This window comes from Gavia stellata, chromosome 13, assembly GCF_030936135.1.
Source record: "Gavia stellata isolate bGavSte3 chromosome 13, bGavSte3.hap2, whole genome shotgun sequence".
In the NCBI taxonomy this organism is placed as follows: domain Eukaryota; kingdom Metazoa; phylum Chordata; class Aves; order Gaviiformes; family Gaviidae; genus Gavia; species Gavia stellata.
In genome coordinates, this window is record NC_082606.1 from 13,709,768 (window position 1) to 13,733,123 (window position 23,356).

The window sequence follows — 23,356 nt, forward strand, 5'->3', positions numbered from 1 at the left end:
AAGCGTCACCTTTTGGCAAAATACTCCAGGATATTTTTAACAACTATGTCTTAAAATAATTCCATTTCCATGGGCAAAGAAAATTATTTGGTTTGAGTCTCTGAACACAGCACTGGAAGAACTCCGAATTTCCTCTCCGTGTGCCGAGGACGCCTGCCTCCAGTCGTGACAACAAAAAAAGTGTGGTCATAAAGAGGTGGGCAGCTATTAAATTAGGTAGCAATTAGGACTGGTACAGGAACTGAGAAAGCCAGAAATACATCAAATATTAGCAGATGTACGTATCACCCCTTCTGACCTCCCTAAATATCTGCTACCAGATGGTGCTGGGGCTCTGTGCCTGCCAGCCTCACTCTGCTCTGGAAATCATACTGTCCGTTCTTGCTGTGACACTCACTGAGAGATCCCACTATAAGGGCATATATGCTACTTAATCAAACAGCTTCATCATACTATACAATGTACTGTATTCACTTTGGGGAACACCATGTGAATACTGATTGGCAAAATTTGGCCCATATTCCTATTCTTACTAATTGCAATTTACTTCAGAAATAGACCCACTGATTTTGCTTTCCCAGCACAGCAATTTTTCTGGTTCTCTCTTCAATACTTTCACACACTTATGCCTGACTTAGCTGCTGATCTTCCATATTCAAGGTAATTTTTAGGTAATAAACGCTTTTAAATGATCTAGCAACTGGGAATGAGTGTCAGCCAACAATTTTTTTTTTCTCCGAAACACAAAGTCTTTGCTTCTGTATCATGTATTTACCAAAATTACTCTCACAATCTAGTCATCTTTTTAACCTTGATTTTAATTTTTTCTAGTCATCTGTTTATGCATCTTACAAAGACAACTGAGGACTGGCATCTGAGAGGACTCTTCTGTGTCACTTTTCTTTGCTGCTGCCATCTCAGAATGTCTCACTATACACTTTATTGCTGGCTATTAATTTCTAAGGTAGCTTTATGTTCCTTATTAACGACTTATTTCTCAAAAGATAAAAATGATGCTGTTGCAATCACACGTTCTGTAGAAATATAACATCTGAACATTTGAAAATGAGGACAGAAGCTTGTTTCTGAGGGATTTTATTTCCTTCTCAAATTCTGTACAGAAACAAGTTTCTCACCCTTTCCCCCTTGTCTGTATTGTTTGGGTAACACATATTTCCAATTTACAAAAAATAAACAAACCCACCAACCAGGGCACTACCATGCATTATTCCAGAGGATGACGGAGGGTATGAGTCTGAGTAATTTTCATGCTTTCAAACTTTCTTTTCCCCTCTGAAAGGCAGAATAATGTAGGTCACTTTTAATGAGGAGCTCTGTGTGTGGCTTTCCCCACACACTACACAGCAACCGGGCACTTATGAGTCCGTGTTCTTCCTGCATCATCACCGTATTTTGTCATTTTTCAACAGGGTTAACTTTTGCCCACAACGTTGGGCACTTTCATAAGGTGAAGTCTCTTGGCTGCCTCATTAACTCTGAATCAGTGTGTGCCCTTGCATTTTACTGTATCATTTCCTCCAGCATTCATTATGCTGCAGTTTAAACAGCCTCTGGCTAGAAACTTAAAACATCATGATGAAATTACTTTCTCGACAACATACAAGTCAATTATAATGTAATTAAAAGATATACTCATCTATTCCCTTGTTTGGTAATGGTATCTTGGTTAAGATCATCCAGCGCATACTTGTATGGTATCTGGAAATTCTTTTGCCATAAATTGTAAGCTACTGTCTACAGCACCTGTTTTTCTGTGAGAGACACATGAATTATAATACCTGTTCTCTTCTAGCTTTGGAAACACAAGGAATTAAAGTAGTACAAGCTGTTTTGAATGTAGGGCCTCCACTTTTCAGTGCTTGACTCCCCAAGCATTGCAATGGGCATTCTTGTCGTTGGGCTGGGAGGATTTGGAAGAAACCTGGCTCCTGGAAGGTGCATGCTCTCGCCTGGCTGCCCTCCATCATATCGGACTCCTGGTTTTCAGCACGAGCCTCTTGCATAACCCTCTGCAAGGGAAGAGTTAAGCTCCCTTGACTTCACTCTGCTCCCTGCCTTTACCCTACTCCCTTTCTGTCCTGTTTTCCTCTTTGCTGCAATGTCCATCTTCCCCACCTCCGCACGTACCAGCCAGGCCCTTCTGTCCTTTCCCCATCAGTTGGCCAACGGGTAAGGACCTGAAGGCAGCATCCTACTGCGCCAGGCAGCAAAGCCAAGCAAATCCCCTGCCCCTCTGCCAACCATGCTCCCAATATTTATGCCTTTAAACACATGGGATCAGCGGTTCCCTTAATCCCCCGCTTCAGCCCACTCCTAAATCCCCCCGTTCCCCTCTGCCCTGCGGCACCCTTCCTCACCCTCCTCCGCCCCGGGGGGTTTGGGGACGAGGGACAGAGACTTGCCAGGAAGGAGAAGGGGACAGGCTACACCTGCTGGGAGAAGAGAGGATGGGGCTGAAGGACAGGGGACTATGGAGGGTCCAGACCTTCGGGGACAGCAGCAGCAGCCTGAGGAAGCCTCTCCTGCGAGAATCACAGCCCGTCAGGTTGGTGGTGCATCAGGAGGAAACTAAATACTCATCAGGTTGACGTTACACAGCCTGCCCCACGTTCTGCACGACAGCAGCGCCAACGGGTTTCAGCAGCCCTATGCTACTGCGCATACTTGCAACTGAACACGCTGCCCAGAGCAATACGTCGAATGCTCAAAGTAAAATAAAGCTTATGCAACCAGGTAACAAACAACTTTTAAGTGAAGTGCCCTGTATTCTTGATCACTTTAAAATATTTTTATTGTTACTATGTAATGTCAACATATGGTAAAAAAACCCCATAATTAATCCAACAGCTGCATACAAGTTGGATTTAAGTGAGATTTCTCTGCAAGCCAATGTGCATCGTATAAGTTTGTCTAAAATAAACTGTTAGAACAGCCCCTTTGCAGTTCAGACAAAGGTGGAGAGTTTCAAGAGATACATGTCCTTCGTCACCTTCCTTAATTTACTTGAGCTTCAGCTTTTTTGTCTTTAAAACAGAGATAACTTCTGCCCACAGTGATGCCGTGATGCTAATCCGTCTGGTATTTGCCAACACATGGAAGACTTTATTTAATAAGTGAGAGGTACAGAAAGCAGGACAACACCAACTGATGCTGTCTATATTCTTCCTCACAGTGCTACCCAGTTTCATTTTTGGCTGGAAAAGTAGGTCAAAACACTAAACAATAGTTGTTTGAGAGAGAAAAGCAACTTTTAACTTATTTGCGTACAAGCACTCTTCTTTTTCCAAATCAGCACTCTGAAAAGGGACAGGCAGGGTAACTGGGGACTCTGCAGAGGCGAGAGTGAAGGCAGCATCTCTTCTCGACCTGTTCCTTAATCAGCAAAGGTTCAATACAGGAGGAATAATTCATGTCGCCAGCAATTGATTCTTGCTCAGGAAGCCCCGGGGAAGAAGTTTAATCATGGAAAGCTCACCTTCTTCTGGGACATGCTAAAGGGGGGGAGTGGTTCCTTCGGAATGTATTTTGGGCAGATTACAAAGCAAAGCTTGGATGCCCATCTTGTTCCCAGCACACACTTTGCAGTTCTGGGCAGGACCTCTGGCTGTGGGCACACGCTGCCCCTGCAGCTCCCCCTGCCACATACAGTAATTACTTTCTTTTCATTAATTGGTCTTAATGCATGCATGCACATCCACAAATCAAGCGATCCGCTGCTGTGAGTACAGCAGTTTTGGCTTGGAAGTCACGCTCGCCTGGGTTTGTAAAGCCAATAGCCCAGTACCACCAGCACCAGCTTCGCCCAAGCAGGAGCAGGGGTATCTGTGGGGTGTAAGCAAATCTCGGGGGGCTCCGCTTTCCCGAGCAAGTTGCAGGGGTTGTGTGCACCAACTGCAAACCGGGGCAGCCGGCGCGGTTAGCTGGCGTTTCTGGAAATGAACACACCGGCACAAACAGCGTAATGATGGTGATACATTAATGCTGTACCGATGTCAATGAAACATTACCGTCAATTTAAGCAGGCAGTATGGCTGATTTATAAGCCAATATATAACCAAATATAGCACAGGAGATGTTTGGAAAAACAAGTATGTGAAATAGGCATGACAAATAGAAAAGCTTTATTAAGGGATGATTTCTGCAATCTCTCTCTCCCAGGACAGTGATATTTTAACATCCTCATCCAAACAGGAACACAGATAAACAGGCTGTAAACTTGTCTCGTTACCCTGTGGTTTGTGCTGTGGCAGAAATGACCGATGATTTTTGTACATGAGTGAAATGTTTTAACTTATACCTCTGACTGGCCCGGGGGCTTCTAGGGGAAAGCGGTCACCTTACAAGTTACTTTGGAGGGATTAATCAGAGGGATAAATCTAGTATGTAATAAGAACAGTTGTCTGAGAAACCCATTCAATCCGACTGATCGGGATTCTTACAGGAAATACTTCAGCACACTATCTTGCAATGCAAAACAAAATAAGAAAAAAAGAGTGAGGGGGGAAAAGTCTTCATGCCTAATTTGTCACCTATGGCTGATGAACTCCAGTGCGAAAGCTGAAGAAAATAAAAGTGCTAACCTGCAAACAGTTCAACCAGGCAAAAGTAAATATGCAGTTGGCATTTACATTAAAAGCTCTAGTCTGCACATATCTGTGTCCCCATTCCCTTTAAAAAGAACTTTTTTCACCAAACAGGCTTCAGCCTTATCTGCCTAATACGCGTGGTGGTTTTAGGTACTGTGCTACAGACTCAATTTGGACACGTAGAGCTCTCGGCTCATTAAGCTCAGGAAGTCAAACTAATCAGAGATAAAATCAGTTAAGTTTGGCAAAATCACTTTTAAGGTGTCCTGTTTTTCCAATTATGACTTCAAGCGTCCATAATGGATTATATAAAAAGAGTGAGTATTTATGAACTTAAGTGCTAAATGTAGCCCATCTATGTCTATCTTCAGCCAGGGCTGACAGTCACGATCCTCTCCGCACAGTAAACACGCCAGGGTACCATCAGCCTCCTACCTTGGCTCCATCCACACTGATAATCCGATAGCTGTTTCTCGTGCTGTCATAGAAGTAGGAAACAGTTACAGCCTGCTTGCTTGCGGGAACCCAGTTCTTCTTCGTGCTGGGGTCAATTTGGAAGACATGGGCTCTGGTGGTGAAGATGGGCTGTTCTCTGGAATAGGGAGGGACAGGAGAAATGGATGCATGAGTCTGCGGAAGATGAAATGTCCCAGAAGCCCAGCCTTGACCAGGCACGTTGAAAGCACAAGACAAAGAGTGTCTGGCAATCCCCCAGGTGAACAGGCAGAGCAGTGATGCTGCTGAGCCACGATCCAGCCTTGGGTACCTCTTCTTGGCATCGCTAAGTGACATTCAGTGCCCTAAAGTTACTGCCGTAGCCCAGGAAGCAAATGGCGCTTTTTTCCCCATGTTATACTAACTCGGTACCCACCTTTTCCTCAAAATATTTATTTCCAGGAAAGGACACTCACATGCATTCCTTCTTTCCCCATCGACATATTTTGCCAAAAGCAACAACAAGCCCCCCACGGCTGGATTTCCTCCTGCCGCACATTCCTGTGAACCGCTACCTACAGCCAGGGTTCCTCTGTGGATACAGCAAGGGCTCCAGCGACCTACAGGCACCGTATAATTACTGAAATATTAATCTCTATCCTTAGAATCCCACTGTTCTGTGGATGTGCATGAAAATTTCATCAGATGCAAAACCAGTCAATCATCCTGGGGAGCAAGGGGGAAAAGAAACACAACCAAGCCTGTGTTGATATATATTGCCTTTCAGTTCAGCTCTCAGTGGATGACGGACTGCCCCTGACACCCCGTTCCTGAACACCAGCCCTCCTCAGATGCTTTTTCTCATCAAGAAAAGTGTGCACACAGTGTGGGGGGGGTTGTTTTACCTTCAACCGTGACAATGCAAATCACACGTAAAAGCAGAGAAGATGCAGGACCAAAAGAACAAAACGTGATAAACACAAAGTCATTCCAGTTGAAGATCAGAATTAAGACTTATTTAAAGGCCATAAAACTAAATTCACTTCCAACTGTACCTTTAATCCAAGTTTAAAAGCAGAAGTGAACTGCAAATCAGCTCTACTGTGCTTTTACATATGTTTTTATGCTTTTAGTTCTTAAAAGCTACAGTATATAACGGTCTATACTAGGTGTACCGCTCAATATATTCTTATCACATACAAAATATTGTATCATGAATAGTTACACTTGACAGAATTATGACAGGATTCAAAAACAATTGTACTGCAATAGAGTCACCACCCAAAAATGTGTACCACATGGAAACTGAAAAGGCTGCCAGGCTGAATTTTGCCCAAAGCAAATGAAAAGAGGTAGGTGAAAGGCCAGAGAGATCTCTCACTCTCCTATGCTATTCTTTCCTGTTCATATAAATAATTCTATTATTCATGGTCCCATAGTTTTGGAACTCTGCTTTTATTAAGATTTCTATAATCTTCAGCTCCTTTTTATATCCACCTGTGCATTTTTAGAACAGAACAACTTCAGGTACTGTATGCAGGAACTGTATCAAACATCACACATGATCTTGACTGTTGCAGCTAAATTAAAATCAAGGGGAGTAAATTTATGAATATCAAACAGATGAAGAGACTTAAGAGTAGAATTAGCTCAGGGAAGATGGAGCGAGCTTGCAAAGCCCAGCAAGGCCTCAGGAGGGAGGAAATGAAACAATGGTTCTCTCCTTGCAAGACATATGCAAAATTTTACATTTTTCCAGGGACTGCCATGCAGGTTTCTGGATGGACAGCTGTGCTGAACCCTGTAAAATACTTACATGAAATAAATTGAAATTACAATGGGACTGTCATGTTACAGCTGTGAAAGAGCAGAATTCCCCTCAGCTCTTCCTTATCAGTAACTCACTGAACCTCTCATTTCACCTGCTAAAATCGATGCTGTCCTCAGCTGGGAGAAAAGAAGGGGCAGGTCTCCGCAACACTTTTAAAATATTTCCATCATCCATTACAGTGTAATGCCCATGAAGGTCGTGGAGTTTGTTTGCAATATGGAATGCAGGGAAGGGAAGTTTCCCCCAAGCTGCTTACTCTTTTACTCTAAAAATATGTACTTTCCCTGAGTGAAGAATAATTTTGAATTTATTTAGCCTTTTACTTAGCTCTGTATTTTTAGCGGATTCTACTAATAATTGTTTTTGCTAATGGTAATATGACCTATATATTGCAGTCTAAACTTTCACAAGTTTCCTCCATGCAAACCGATTCCACAAGCAACTTTAACTCTGTTAACTCATTTTAATGATACCAGAACACACTGTTAAAACTATGCCTGGCCTCTCTGCAGCAGGAGCAGTAAGCATATAAAGTAAGTCTGGAAATAATAAAAGTAGACTAAAGGGAAAAACTATCTATCTCCATTTTTTCAGGAGTCTTGTGGCAGCTACTGCTGTCAACAAGAGCTGTATACATGCATGCAAGTGGATAAATTAATGGATAATGAAGCTCAGGGCTAGCCATCTATCCATTCATGTGGGGTTTTTATTAAAAAGTAAAGGCAAAACCTGACTATGTTTCTAATCCTTACGATTATTAAACCAAAAAAAAGTGCATTTTGTCTTCCTGGGTGCAAACAGCAGCGCTATCACTGACAGTGATAGTACACTATTTGATAAATTATTGAAAAAAAAGGAAATGCAATGTGTAAATGTAAACATTTTCACTCTCGCTCACGGTAAGTGAGCTGTTGACCTTTCATTGAGACTCAGATTTGGAAGGGCCAGTTGGTTGCTCTCCACGTATGCCTCTGACCTTTCTGCCGTAGGTGCATCTACAAGAGAGCAAAGCCCCAGGACTGATTTTTGACCCCCTGAAGCAGACCAAGCAGCCCCAGGACACAACCTCCTGGAAGGATTTCCCAGTGTTGGCTCATAATAATTAAGAATAGAAGCTGCACTTCTGTGGCCGTGCCTGCCCTGCTGCCGAATCCACCTGCGGGTCTGCTGTCACCCCGAGGAGCCCAAACCCATCAGCGGGGCCCATGAGCCGGCAGCACCGGCACCGGGAGCCGGTGCCACCATGCTTTCCTTCACACCATGGCGGGTCGGCAAAGCCAACAGTGTTGACAAACTCCTGTGGTGCAGCTTTTAACACGGGGGGGAAATTTCCTCCTTCATTGCATCCCAAACTCCTTTGACGAGTGAAGCACACGCAGGCAACTATAAAACTGTGGCACTCAATTTTCAAATGAAATGCTGAATTAGACACTTTAAAAACACTTACCACGGCCTTACAGAGCTCCAAATTGAGAAGGATTATTTTGCATTACTCGCTTGCAACTTTTGACGTTCAAGAAAGCGCTTTGCTGATAGAGGAATGACTTTGTTTTCCAGGGTTTCTTTCCTTTTCATTTTATCAGAGATTTATCAAGTTTTATGCTCAAAACAACAGCAATGCTAGCTTGACATTCCCGCAGCACATCCTGCGTTGTCTGAGCCCCTGAAAGCAGGTCATTATGTGAGACTGCCAGTTTGCCCGGGGAGGCAGGGAGCAGTGGCGCTGCCAGCCAGGCTGCGGACTCGTAAATCAGCAGACAAAGAGAATTTATGAATGTTTAAAATCTCATGAATTTTAACCAAAGTTGTTAATGACTGATTAAATACTCTTTAAAAAAAAAATCTGTTTAAAAATCAATTTGACACTTATATCCACTCGTTAGAGTAAAGCTGCTTGAAAAGTAGCAAATGGAGACCTAAATTATAGCTAATAGTTCTTTGTTTAATAATGCAGAGTAAGGCAGAAAATGCACTTTGATAAGCTTTTTTTATTATTAAATATGGCCGGCATGTTTTATAAATATGACTAATTTTCAAGTCATGGTTTTATGCATTTTAGTCAACTTTTAATCTCTGTCCTTGTGTCATATCAGACAAATCTCAAGTAAAAAACAATCATTCTCCATTAATGTAGAAATAGGTCATAAACCTTTTCTGAAGAATTTAAAAAGCAACACCCCAGACTCTGGAGCTAACTAACTGCATCCACAGCTGTGTGAGATACAGTATTGCTTTCTGGTTAATATACAACCATGCCAAATTTTACAAGTGTGCGACTAGCTGCAAGCCATGTGTTTTATATTACTCTTCCTAATCAACGGGAATGAGCTCTCACTTAGGAAAAGTTCAAATTATTTAATTCGAAGTTCCTGGTTTATCACTTGAATCATGAGCACAACCAGTGATTTAAATCACTTCAGCTGTAAAGAGCCTTTGCTGACGCAGCCGGCAGCGAAAGGGCGGTGGGATACCGGTGGCAGCTGGAGCACAGCGAGCCCTGGCTGGGCGGGCAGGCGGCATCTGGGAGAGCCCCTGCCCCGGACCCCAGCCACGCGTGGGGCCGCTTGGAGCCGGCTCTGGCTCTGAACAAGGCACAGATGATGTGAACGCTTCTGTATTGGAGCAATCTTTTTTGGTAGTAAATACAACACGGTGACTCATGTGGGTGCCCGAGGGATCAGCACCCAAGGTCTTTTAAATGTGCAATGTGTCCAGAGCGCATCGGGTGGGCACGCTGACCAAGCAGTAAATAGAACAAAGCTGCTCCTTTACTTGTTGTAGGATCTGGAACATCAAACGTATTTGTGGCAGGAGCTCTGGTAACTCCACCAGAGGCAAAACCACTATTTGCACGTTTTGCTAAAACTTTCATTAACAGATCACGTAAAATTCCTGGCACAAGGATTTCTAGTTTACAGAACAGGATTATATGTGCTATCCCCACACTAATACTACACAGCTTTGCATTAACTGCCTAAACTACCAATTGCAATAAATATGTTCTTTTAAAAGAACATGTCCTCATATAGCTACCATTTGGTGGAGGATACACATGCCTGAAGATAGCACGTCAGCGTAGTGTTTCTGGAACATGGTTCTTCCTGCTACAGGCCAACGTCATGCACACACTGAGGTTTATACTACCTGACAGGGCTAACAGATCTGCAGTGATTTGCTACAACAAGTATTAGATAATGAGGATCTTTCAAGAAAGAAGAAGAGTAGGTACGAATGCAAAATCCTACATTGTGACATACCCCCCCCATCGCTGGTCATGATACAAAAAATTTTATTTGCTGAACACAACATGATAAACTTGGTGTCAATAGTTACTTGGATTGAGCATTGCTGCTACTGCCTGGCAGTGCAATAAAAAGAACTAATCCTTTATGTATATCTTCTCATATAATGTAGTTTGGAGTGCCATTTGTATTTATTTCTGGTAATTCAAAAACAAGCAACATTGCTAAAAAGAGGAGTGCTGTTCCCACACCACCCCTGCCCAGGGGTGGCCAGCTGTGCACACATGCCTCTCCCACCAGACAGCCGCCCTCAACTCCTGGGCGAAAGCGGGAGGGTAACGGCACCAGCTCCCAAAGCCACCGAGCATTATCTGTGGCTCTGACTTCTCAAAAATGCGTGCACAGCTCCAAAGGCTAAGAGCACATTAGCGAGGCAAAGCTGCGCCTTCGGTCCCAAGCAAAACGGCATAAATACGTCCTGCCCCTTGAAAGCGGCAAGCTCTCCAGTCACTCCTCCGTGACCCCCGAAGATATCCCCGTGGCCTTGGGGTGCACAGCCACCCTGCCAGGCTGCTGCTGCTGCCTCGCCTTTTAGATTTTACTGTTGCGTGCTGGCCCCTGAGTTCATGGATGGAGATTTTTCTGGTATTTGAAATGCTCGTCTCGATGAAAGTCCAGGCAGGTAGTGATGCCTACAAATTACCTGTGAAAATATTGTTTCATCTACCCATAACACTACTCACTTGTTCATACGTGCACATCTCAAACTTTAAAAACCAACCAACCCGTCTCCCTGAAACACCCAAGTCCAAGTAAAGGCAGTCCTCTGATGAAGGACGTAACTGCTGGGGGGAGAAGTTACAGTTCATGGTGTCGCACATGGTAATTAACACACAGGTTGCAATTTCTACACAAAATTAATCTTTGCACAAAGCAAAAGAGAGTCCACTATCCTCCTGCCTGTTAACTCTATATATTGAAGGCTCGTGCCATCTTGGATCAAACCTTTTCAGGAAGGGAAAACCACACGAATTAGCTTCTTAATGACGACCAAAGACGAAGTTGGAGGACCCCTCCTTGCCTCAGCGCACGCACTCCAGTCAAGACAAGTGCATCCCCCTTACGCTCACTACAAACAAAGCAAATCCAGCTGTCTCAGCCCCCTTCCCTGAGATACTGCAACCTCAAGGTCCGCCACTGTCCCGTTCGGGGCCGGGGCCGGGGCCCAGGACCGCAGGCGGGGGCCAGTCAGCACGGGCAATAGGCAGAGCTGGGAAGAGGCAAACACTAAAGCTGCGCATCTTACAGATGTGATAGCAGTAAGCAGGCGGTACAAAAGCAGGCAGCGTGCTCCCTTCCCACATTGGCATATGCTAATTAATCCGGGTCAGTCGGATCTCCTCAGCTGCGACAGGCAGGTTCGGGCGCTGGCTGCCAGCGTAGACAGCCAGCAGAAGGGAAGAGCCTGGTTCAACTTGCAAGGGTGCAAAACTCATAGCGTGAAGCGCGCAGGTGGCTAATGGCTCCATTTTACACCTGAGGAAACAGCCATCGAGAGTGAGATGGCATCCCGGGATAACAGAGCCAGGAGCGAGCCTGGAAATAAAATTAAATTGCCTCATTTCCTCTCCAAAGCTTCGCTATCACTACCATTGCAGGGCAGTTTTATATCAGATCTTCCACCCAGGGAAGTTTTTGACTACAGGAATTTAAAAGGCTAAATCAACAGCTGAACATTCGCCACTCAACGGAAGAGACTATTGTAAAAATGAACAGACTTTACAGAGCAGAGAGAAGCTATCGGTGGTTTTAACAACTGCTCCTACGTGATGCGGAGGCCGGCGGGACAGAATGCCAGCCCGGCAAACCAGCCGCCTGCGGCCAAGCACTGCCGGCTAGATGGGTCTGCCCACAGCTCCTTGGCTCCACAGACCTGGGCAGCTCCTGTTCGTCCTGCAACGCAAACCGTCCTCCTCACGCAGGTATTTCCATAGCAAAAGTTACTTGGAAGGATGGAGAAGCAGCTCTCGGCAATACAGGGCAGGAAGGGTAAGTGAAGAGAGAAAAGGGAGGCCTTAATATCTATTGTACATGAGGGATGGGAGAACTGGCCCAGAGCGATAGGCTGGGCTAGCAGGGGACAACTGCACTCGGTTTTTGCTCTTTCTTCTCTCTCTAAAAAAAAAAAATATGCAGACACCCCCTGAACTGCGTTTGTCAGCGCTCTGCTAGCCAAGCCCTGCGCTCCCGGGCGGCGTTCTGCTGCAGGGTGGAACCGCAGGTACATAGGAGGGTACAGGGAACAGCTTTTGAAAAACCCAGACTAGTAGGACAGAAATTACACCGTCCCTAAAAAAGGAGAAAACGAGAAAGAGAACCAGCTATTTTAAAAATATAATTTACTCAAAGTCCTTCTTTTCAGTCTTTCAGCTGCTGAAATTCCTGGTTTATAGGCAGACCTATCTGCCCGTGAGTGACCGTGATGAGGCTGAAAAGAAGTGCTGAATCCAGCAGCAGTGCTAATCAAGGGCAAGGTTGTGCAACTCCTTCACACAACCACCGTTGTGATTCTCTGGTGCCCACTTTATACTAGGTTTGACATCAACTCACCTACAGAAATATTTGAAATTCATGCAAAACCCCCCATCTTTTTAGTTCCCTTCTTTTACAGGCAGCATTATTTCAACAGACAGAATACAATTAGCGAAAGTGCTGCTTTCATATGTAGGAAACATAATGGTTCCAGTTACTTAGACCAAAAAAAAAAAAGAAAAAACCTAGCTAGCTAAAGACGAATTTTCTGTTAAAAGCACAGATGTTAATTAAATTAATTTCTGATTTGCAGTTGAGTACGTCCGAAAGAATAAATCTTGAGGACAAAAGCTCTGGCTATGAAAATCATTGTTACATATGTGGAGGTCTCACAATACCTTTATGAAGTCAATATACAAATCAAAAGGCTTAACTTGGGCAGTGAAAAAGCTCACACTTTACTTTTTGGCTATCTCCAAACAGTTATTAACCTTTCAAGACACTCTGTGAATAAACACACATACACAAGTGACAGGAACTGAGAGGACCCTGAACTAATCCTCCGCAGGTAAGATTATTTGTTAAAAAAAAAACCAAGTTGAGGCATACGTGTGTGAAACTGGTCATATTCAGAGATTTCTTCCTGAGAAGACACTGAAAGAGGATCCATAAATCTGCACCCCCAGGAATGTTTACATGGCCTCCCATTTGCATAGGGATAAATTCAAACCCTATTAAACTGAAAAAAAATACTTGTACTCTGTTTCCCCACAGCACCTCTCCTGCCCTTGTTGACAAACGAGGCTGTATCAGCACATAAACAGACCCCCAAAGCCTTCCTATTTCTCTGGATCAGTTAAAAACGACATCCTCTGGGTTCGCCCCAGCTCCAGTAGAGTTAATGCTTTTAGCACAGCCTCCTCTGTGGCACAATGTTTGTGTTGTAATATTTCAGCGAGAGATTGCCATTGTAAATTGAAAGTGTAAATCTTGGAGCGGAGAGCCCCAGTCTGCAGGAGAGGGAGCGCAGCCCCCTCCCGCGCCTCGCCGGCTGCCAGCACTCCCCACCCAGCCGCCAACCCGGGAAGCACCCGGTTTGTGACAACTCCCCGGGCTCTGCCTCGCAGACCTGCCTGCGTGCCCCAAGATGTACCCCATGCAGCTGATGTTAGGAAGGATGAAGCGCTGGCACGCACTAGCCTTGCATTTTACATGTTGGGGGCTGCTCTGGAGAGCTCTGGGCGAGACCCTCTGCCGCAGCGCAAGGGGGCTGGAGCAGGAGGGACCCCACAGGAGCTCATTACAGTGGGATGTTGGGGGCTGAGCCGGCCCAGGGGTACCCCACATATGGGAAACACTCAGCTCACCCCCACAGGGCACACACCAGCCTCTGCTGCTCTCGGAGCAGCCCAACCAAACCTGAACGAAACCACAGCTCCGCACCACCATGGATTTTCTTATGCACAGGTAAAGCATCGTGGGGGTTGGTTGGTTTGTTTTACAAAGGAGAGATAAGGAGCCAGTGTGCGGACCTGAACGGCGCCAAGTTCCTCCAGCACTATCCAAAACCAAGAGGCAACGTTCTCCAGGGCCCTCACCTGCCCCACAAGCACTGCCCAGGAGCCCCCAGCACCGGCCTCGCTGGGAGAGATGAGGTGCCAGCAGCCCCAGTCACTCCTGTGCAGCCCTGGGCACCTCCTCACCCCACAGCAGACACTATAGGCATCTAGTGTTAGCATTGGTGAGAAATGATCAAAGAGTAGAAGATAATGTAAATACAATGTTGGAGGAAAAGAGTAATTTATTTTGCACTGTAAACCAGCAGGAAAATCCTTTAGCATGCTAGTAGAGTCGTTATTATTATTATTGTTATTAATCCTTTGCGCTATGTCTTCTGTGTGGCAGAAGGCTAGGGACACTATTTGGCATTTATCTAAAAAATGAAGAGATTAAATGTCAGAGGATATACGATCAAAATACATTGTACCTACAAACCTAAGATTTAAGCGAAAGACCATGTCTGTGTTCGTCCATGTAAAACCCACTGACACCACCAGGGCAGCATCCTTATGTTTAGGACTTTTTCTTCTCCCATGCTGTAAGAATGTGCATGGCAGATGAGGTTATCTTCACAGAAAGAAATCTGAAAAGCTGATTTTAATCAGTAGCATAATCAAAGCCTCACTATTGCAAAATAATGATTAAACACTCCATTATTTCACATGCCACAGAACTAAGCGGATCCTTGGAGGGGAGTACTTTCGTGCACTAATCTGTGCTTTCCCATACCCTATTCAAATGCTCTCCCCTGAGGCTTTTCTTCCACTTACACTAGGGGAAAAAAAAGCCAATCAGTTCAGTTTAAAGAACAAGTTGTATAACTCATTTTGATCTACTGCCTAAAGGATCAAGTAAGGAATTCTACCAACCATAATGTCAGAAGAAAACGATAGGGCTTCACTTGTCCTGGTGGCCACCACCACGTGCAGGCAGCACAGGCAGGGCACGGCGCACACCCTGTGCTGGGTACACGCTGTGACCGGAGATGCTGCCAGAGCACCTGGGCTAATAAAACACTCGGGTCTGAGTGCTTTATTAGACAGCAAGAAAAAGGGTGCCAACAGATGGTTTAATACAAGGATGCATGCCTTTAATGAAACTTAAGCATGTAAAAATTAAAAGCAATTAAAGAATAAGCAATTTGCTCTGTAAGGGATTAGAAAGACGCAAACCAATGCCCATACTGGGTTTCAGTACATGTATCAACTTGCCCGTGCCGAGAACAGCACGGGGCTGGCAACAGCACTGCCATGCTTAAACAGGTTTGTTGCTACCAGCCTCCGTCTAGAGAAAACCATCTAGAAGGCAAAAAATCACAAAATGTAGTCAAGACCACCAAAGATGGTGTATTAAAAATGGCAAAGAGAGATTCCAGTGCAAGCGCATGCCCTGTGCTCACAGCCAGGAAGCCCACAGCTGCAGTCTGGAAAGGGCAAGGCGTTGGGCACAAACGAGCACGGCGAAAGCCAGCATCATTCCCCACTCAATGCAGTTTAAATTAGACTGTCTGGAAGAAAGCAGATTTCCATTTTCTGGCAATTTTAATAGACTAATAGAATCAACAAGCAGAGTATTTTGGTTGCTGCTAGCACACAGGCAGCACCTCTCTAAGGAACTGGGGGACACGGTTCTTGAAACGAATGTATTTACTAGCAGCCTGTAAGATCACAGAACGACACATTTCTTCTGCTTCAAGATAAAAATACAAAAGGAAATTTCTAACGTTATTCACTTTAATCTTTAAAAATATTACACCATCTGTTGCCATCAGATTTACAGTACAGATCTCAGATATGTACATTTATTTGTTGGTATGAAAAGCTGTCAGCAACCGCAGCGCAAAAGTGAAGATCCTCTGGTAATCTCGTGAGCTCCAGAGAGAAAAACTACTAAATCTGAAAAACTTAACCAACAGGTTATTCATGAGAAACACAGTAGCTACAAAACAAAAAACCCACCACTCCCCTTGCCACAAAAAAACCCATACCAGTAAAACCACAAAACTAAGCCCCTAGAACTTGCTAACGCCACAAACTGTGCATATTTGCAGGAAATATTGGGAGAAACTTACCCCAGAAATTCCTGAACCTCAACAGCCACCTATTTCTGATCCTCACAGTCCTGTTCCCTCGGCACTTCTGACTTCTGTACGTCAATGCCTCCAACTTTGTGGGTATTGCAAGGGACAGGTTATATGAGGTGTGGGCTATGCGTGGATTTAATTTCACGTACCAGCATTTTTCATGCGACGCAGGTTCCATAACTACAGGCTATAATGCAAATATGTGGAAAAAAAAATTACATTCTCATGTCAGCAGAGTCTCAAAAATTAGTGTGGGCTGGCTGAAAATTTGTAGAATAAACAATACATAGCCCACATTCTTATTATAAACTTATGATGCAAGATGAGTCTGGGTAACATGTAAAACCAAATAAAAAGTTCAAGTAATTTTGTGGATATGCATTAGCCAATACAAATGTAAGCCAAGTTTTCAGGAGGCCAACAGTCCTGAGCACCCAAGCTAGGACACCCACCAGGGGCTAGCTCTGCAGCAGCAGTCAAAGGTCAGACCCCTTACAGTGTCAGATCATTACTAATTTTAAACTAAAAAGGCCTTGACCTTATTTCAAAAAAAATTCACTCTGCTGAAAAGCCACCTTCTCACTTTTCTGAAGTCAAACAAGAAACCTTGGAAGAATAAAATCTTACCTGTATGATGCTAATGATCACATTTCTCCTGTTTCTAACATTTAGCTTTTTGTGCCTTGGAAGTTAATACAACAGGAGAGTGTTTAATAATGATTTTTTGCCCTGTGACATACTCTGTCCTGCTGGTATTTCTTGATTGCAAGACTGCAAGTAAAACTGGCTTTGCCTTATAAAATTAAGGTCTACTAGACATAAAAATCCAATTAGTGCTACAAAAATTAAAGCATAATATTTCCTCAGTCTCATTTACACCAATATAGACTTTTTTTTTTTTCCTTTCTGTCAAGGGTGAAGGACACAGCTGAATAACGTGATTTTTTCTGTCTCATTTATATATTGACTGTAATAAGGCCAGACAGGTAGGCCTATACAAGTGCCGATTCTGTCAGCAGCCAAAGTTGCCAGGACTGTGAATATTGTCACTTATAGATTGATAAATGGCCTACATGGACTAATTGTATTTCAGCATCTCTGGACAGATGGCAAATCTCACAGCCATATGGTGATTATTTCCACTGCGCTGAAAGTATATTAACACTTACCAAAATGTTTAAAGTGATGAGATGATCTAAAATAATTTTTCCATGAACTGGGATAAAAACGATGGGCTCGGATGGGCCGGCACACCAGAGTTGGGCTCTTTCCCAGGATTCCCGTTCAGTGCAGGCTGGAGGGCCTGCGGGTATCACACAGTTATTGATGAAACCGGCTGTGTACTGGGTCCTCAGCTGGAGTACAGCGATGCTGTGATAGCCAGGGGATAACATACCTCATTTTAGCTATTCTGCGTTGCCCTTATTTAGTTGCCACTATTGGCTGCTTGATAGGCTGGCTGCCCTGTGAGTTGGCAGCACTGATACATATACTTTCTTCTCCTGGTATTTTTTTCTAAATCCTTCTCTGCTCTCTGGTTGAAACCACATTGAAGTTATTGTCCTATTTTTGAAGGTAACCACATACCCAGCCCTGGCCCATGCAAATGCAGTAGAGGACTGCCCAAACCACAAAGAGTAGGGTCTCTGGAGTAGGGCTATAAATGCCCTCTATGCATTAAGCTGTCCCCATGTCTGCTCCCAAAGGAGCGATCAAATGCGAGAGGGCAGAACTATGCCCCAGCAATCCTGTGAAACAAAACAAACCGGCTGGATGGCGACCAGAGGCTCATCCTGCTCACTGCCAACTGGATAAACCATTGCACAGTTCTGCAGTGCTACTTCAGCACGAAGCCTGTAGCTCATCATATCTACCAAATGCAAACAAAGCACTCGATGGATAGAGAATACGTCAGGCTGACACATACCCCAGATGACACAACCTGCTTATGGCTGCGTCCTTTAATAATACTTTTGCTGTGGGGCTTTGAACCTTTTATGAGATTTATGCAGCAGTGAATTCACCCTTCAAAACAACGGGAGAGTACACGCAGGAGACCTGATCCTCTTTTGCTCTAAGTTACTGCTTATTTATACCAAACAAATGTGAGTAAACTCAGCTCAATAAATTCTAGACAGACTTTTATGCTAGCATAATAACTGATATTACACAATTTAAATGATTTTTTGTTTCATTTTCAGAACAGAATTCTGAACATTTGTTTTAAAATAGGATTAAAAATCATGTCTTGTATTCCGCAATAATTTGTTTTGAGTGCACTCTCATGGTAGGAGATTCCTTGCTAGTGCAGGCAGACACCTCCCTTGCTGGGGGAAAAAAGTTTATGCACCAGTTTCCTCTATTTGCCATAAGTAAAATATAGCAAGTCAAGAGATAGAAACTGCACTCTTCATAGTCCCTGTGATCTAAAATTAGTGCCTGGTGTTAGTATGCAGAATGGATCAAGTACTCACTCAGCCACTGAGGATAAGGTGCCAACTGGTGAGAAATTCTTACTATGCTTCTTGTACTTTCACACTTTAGCACCCTAAGAATTAAACCGATTTGACTTGTAAGGCCTCTACTGCAGATGCCTCTAACCACGGTTTTCTTTTAGTAAGCTTTACTACCCCTAAGAAGCAGCAAAAGAGCATTTCAGTTGCCCGTTTCCCCCTAGACAACCCAGACTAGCCCCACGTTTTTCCCCGCGCCCCCCCAGCCAACACTTTGACCCAGGCTGAGAGCTGCTGCCGCCCCGGGCTGCCGGGCTGTCCTCCCCGCAGGGAGCCGGGGCAGCTCCAGTGTCACCACGGGGGAAGGAGGAGTGCCAAAAGGAGATGGAAAAGGAAAAGACAGGGAGGAAAAGTAATTTAGATCCTAGGTGCAAAGTTTGGACCACCCTGTTTAACTCATGGAAATCAGTCATTCTTTTAAGGAGTAACAGGCAGCACTGAACCATCCCAAATCATTCCCAGCAGTCGTATGTCTATTTTCTCTTCTGGCCAATAATTCAGAGGTCATCCTGTAAAGCAGTTGATGAGCATAAACTCCTTCCAGTACAACCTCATGTCACTTATGCTAATTTAACAATTATGTGAAAATATGTTGCAAATCAGTGCAATGTTACTTTGATATTTCATGGAAGAAGCCTTACAGAGTCGCACAATATTGCTCTATGTCTCAAGGACAAGGATGCCAATTCGTAAGGCAGGGAGGAAAGACCAAACAGGGGTGCAAAGTGGCTTAGATCTTTTGATTCCGTTCCAAACTCTAAGCTTAGAATATAAAAAGTTTGGCAACTTCTCCCCCATAGAATTTGAAATGCTAACTTGAACTCAATGGAGAAAAGTTCTTGCAAAGATATGAACAATACATATGCAGGATTACTGCTCTGAGACTGAAAAATTCAGAACCGACCTCCCCTGTAGAGGGAAAAGCAGGTAACCACAACAGCAGGAGAGGTGTTTAGCCCAGGCTTCACGAGGAGCTCAGTCCAGCTGAAGAAGGAAGCCCTCCCCACAGCCCTCTGCAAAACCACCGGCTTTGCAGAGAAGTCTGGGGAGGCAAAGCGTGGTGAGAGACATTGTTGGGAGCATCAGGCTGCATACAACTAAGTCCTTGAAAGCTGATGCATCTTCCATAATATGCAATTTTGAAGGTCTCAGAAAACAGATGCTCAGAACCTTCTGTCCAGGGAACATCTTTGAGGATCGCACAGAAACTTTAAAGACATTATTTGTCACTCAGATCTCTCAAAAGACAAAATGGAATTTCACATTATGCACAAACACCCAGTCGCCTGTTCCAAAGCACAGAGGAAGGTGGAAGAGGCACTGGGGGAAAGGAAAGCTCCCCAAGGAAGCACAGACTCACGCACACTTCTGGATCTGCCCGGGAGGAGGTGGGCAGCCTCCCCATCTACCCCAAATAACTTCCAAACCAACAGCTCCTTTTCTGCAATGTGGGATCTGACCTTTGTTCCGCAGCTATTGTGTTTCATTGTAACCGAGATTAGAGATTCAAACTTTTAATTGAATTTCCTTGAATTTGGGTTGGGTGTAGTGAAGTGTCAAATCCCTGTTCTCAGCCAAGCCAGTTTCGGTTTGTCTTGAAAAGAACCATAAACCAAACTACATATCCCTTTTTACATATTAGCATTTTTAGAAGATCCCTTAAATAAAAGTTTATGAAGATCACCTCTATAAACAACAGGCAACAGAAAATTGGCTATCTCCTGTAAGGGACCGCATAAGTGACAAACAGCCGTCAAACACAAAATAAAATAATCATGAAAAGAGAGCGCTTTCATTCACCTGTGTGCCGTAAGTTTTAGGCAACTAAATCTCCTTTATTGTTTCATAAAAGAATAGATTTCTCCTTATGCCAGCTGGAGGAGAGGGGATTATTACGACAATCATTGGATTACACATGTATGTAAGTAGAGTCCAAAGATGCTTTTATCTCCTCCTTGTCTACCCAAGGGCAACGGTTGTGCCCTTGGGTGTACATTGTGCCCATGAGCATCTTCGGGCTGCCCTATCCGTGCAGAAACCTCCTGGCAGGTCAGGGAGTAGCATTTTGGCTTTGGGCTACCAAGGGTTTGGACTATGTGAAGGTGTAAGAGGTGGGGGCTTTACCTGGAGGGGCAGTGCATAGGTACACACTGGTTAGAGACGGGATGATGTCAAGGCAGAGACAGGGGGACAACTACGCTGTTGCCATCTTTGCACTGGTGTCTGAACTACCCACCAGAACAGAGCTCCTGCCTTGTCTTTAGACATCACCATCTCTGAAATCAACAATAATAAGGTGTCAGACTCTCCCCAAGTTTACCCACGCATCCGCCAAGCAGCCCGGAGCCCCAGCATAGCCCCATGTGCCCCAAGTGCCGATTGGTGACATTTCGCATTTTGCATTTCTCCCGTTTTTTTCAAATGCTCTCACTGACAGTTTTCAGTATCACAAAACAGATCACATGTTCCCACTTAAACAACTGCAGGGAGACATTTTAGATGTGTGCAACAGATTTATAGTGGGAAGCCAGAATACAAAAGCCTGATAAAACCAGGGATTGAAACAAAGGCAACAACAAAGTGTCGCTGTTATATATTACAGAGCAACTCACCAAAAGCAAAGAACTTGAGTCAGTCACCGCAGTGCAATTAATATGAAGGAGAGACAGCGTGCATCCTGAAGTACCATGTTTTCAAAAGGGAAAAGCCTTGCTGAATACTCCCAGCTCTGGCTACACTACCTGTCTTTCTTGCAGGGATGAAATAGTCAGTAATGAACACTGAAAATAAGATGCTTACACCTCCACATAATAAAAATTAACATTTCCCTTCAGAGCCATACACAATTTAAATTTTATGGTTTTTTCCCCCCCCTCCCCAAAATACAGTGTTCCACACCTGATGAGGATCTACTGCAAAGCATTAAGCAAAGGCAAACAAGTATTTATACAGTAATTACTCATACACACCATTTCACAGTCCACAAGGAAGGATCCTCGGTACAACTAGAAGTAGGTTTAGGAAAAAATATTGTACAAGCTGACTACATATTTTTAGACATATTCCAAAGAGGCCTTTGCTGTCTTGCTGCACTGCTGTACTAAACCTTGCCTGATAAGAAAGCAGTTGCAGGACTTCTACTATTACAATGCAAATGCTAACAGGGAACAACACCTAGCTGCTGTGGAGGGCTCTCTCAGGCCCCTTGATGTGTAGGCAGAAGACTGCAACTTCTATAGAAAATTTCCTTTTTAATTGCAGCAGGGTTTGAGTTTCTAAATCCTGTAGGCTGCAGTGAAACTTCCAGACGGAAAGAAAACAGTTTGTCACTTCATAAATTCTTACAGTCTTGCATTTTGATAAGCCACGTCAAATAAATAAAATCAGACTAGTGGGGGGAGGCAGGAAAGGACGATGCATCGCCACTGAAGTGAGCAAGCTTTGCACAGTAACCGGCAGTCACTTGTGCTCACACCTCCATTGCCAGGCCCTCTTTCCCCTGTGTCAAATCTGCTCGCTCTTCTCCATGATAAAGCCACAGTTGTTTTGCAGCTAAAGCTCCCAGTCTTGCCAGCCTTCAACATGAAGCCCACAAATCCTAACACACCTACACAGCAGAGCCTCCTGCTCCCCTATGAGTCATTAAGCAGACTGTCCCGCTTGGTGATGTCATCCGGCAACATCAATTTTTTTAAACGAATCCTAAAACGCCTCGAGCATCAATTATTTAAAATATTATCTTCATTTTAATCCTGACCCCAGCGGCAAAATTACCATTACAAAGCATTTTCAAGTGATGCAAGAGGGCCCAATACCCTCTAATAGTTGCTACGTCAATGAGGAGTAAGCAGACAGCTACTCATGTCACAAATGAGCTAAGCAGAGAGCATCTAAGCCAGCAGCATTTCTCTTACAAACAGGCAGAGAGCAGCTAGGATGTGTCATCAAAAATATAATCAAAGATCAACTGCATCATCCAATCTCATCTTGTACATTTTGCATGAGTACATATTACACAGGCCCTACTCACACCACCTCTAACCTGTGCTGGGTGATGTGTGCCTATGGCGCAGCAGTAACCCTCCCTGATACTAAGGGTCTATTCCCTGCCTAATTGCTCTTGCCATTAAAAGTGCTTCTTTAACGCTCAAGCTTAAACGCTTCTTGTCTTCGTTTGAAGGCAGTGCCCTTGTCACATTCTGAGATTTAATAACAGGATTGTCAGCTATTTACAGTATACAGCTGAATTACCAGAGAAACAGAGTTTAAACACGTTCCCCTAAGCACATTTACATCCTAAAGAGCCACGACCAAAACACAGTATAAACACGGCACACGCTGTATTTGCAGTGCAGAAAGTGCACAAACGCAATGGACAGCACTCAAGGTGAAAGCAGGCTGAGATTTGACCGTGTAGCAACCTTCAGGGCCCAGGACCTTCCCACTCTGCACACGCCCTATCACAAAGTCAACAGGAAAACCAACAGTGATTCAAAATGCTTACGCATCCTTAAATACATGTTCATGGGTAAGGCTATTTACTGTAGGCACTT

The 23,356-nt window shown here is 44.2% G+C and overlaps 1 protein-coding gene across 1 annotated transcript in view; it reads right to left on the reverse strand.

The window, feature by feature from the left end:
- Positions 1-23,356, reverse strand: part of HOMER2 (homer scaffold protein 2) — a 62,182-nt gene that overhangs the window by 33,275 nt on the left and 5,551 nt on the right. The window contains exon 2 of the mRNA XM_059823770.1: positions 5,043-5,199. Within this exon, the coding sequence (XP_059679753.1) occupies positions 5,043-5,199 (157 nt within the window). The remainder of the gene's footprint in view (positions 1-5,042; positions 5,200-23,356) is intronic.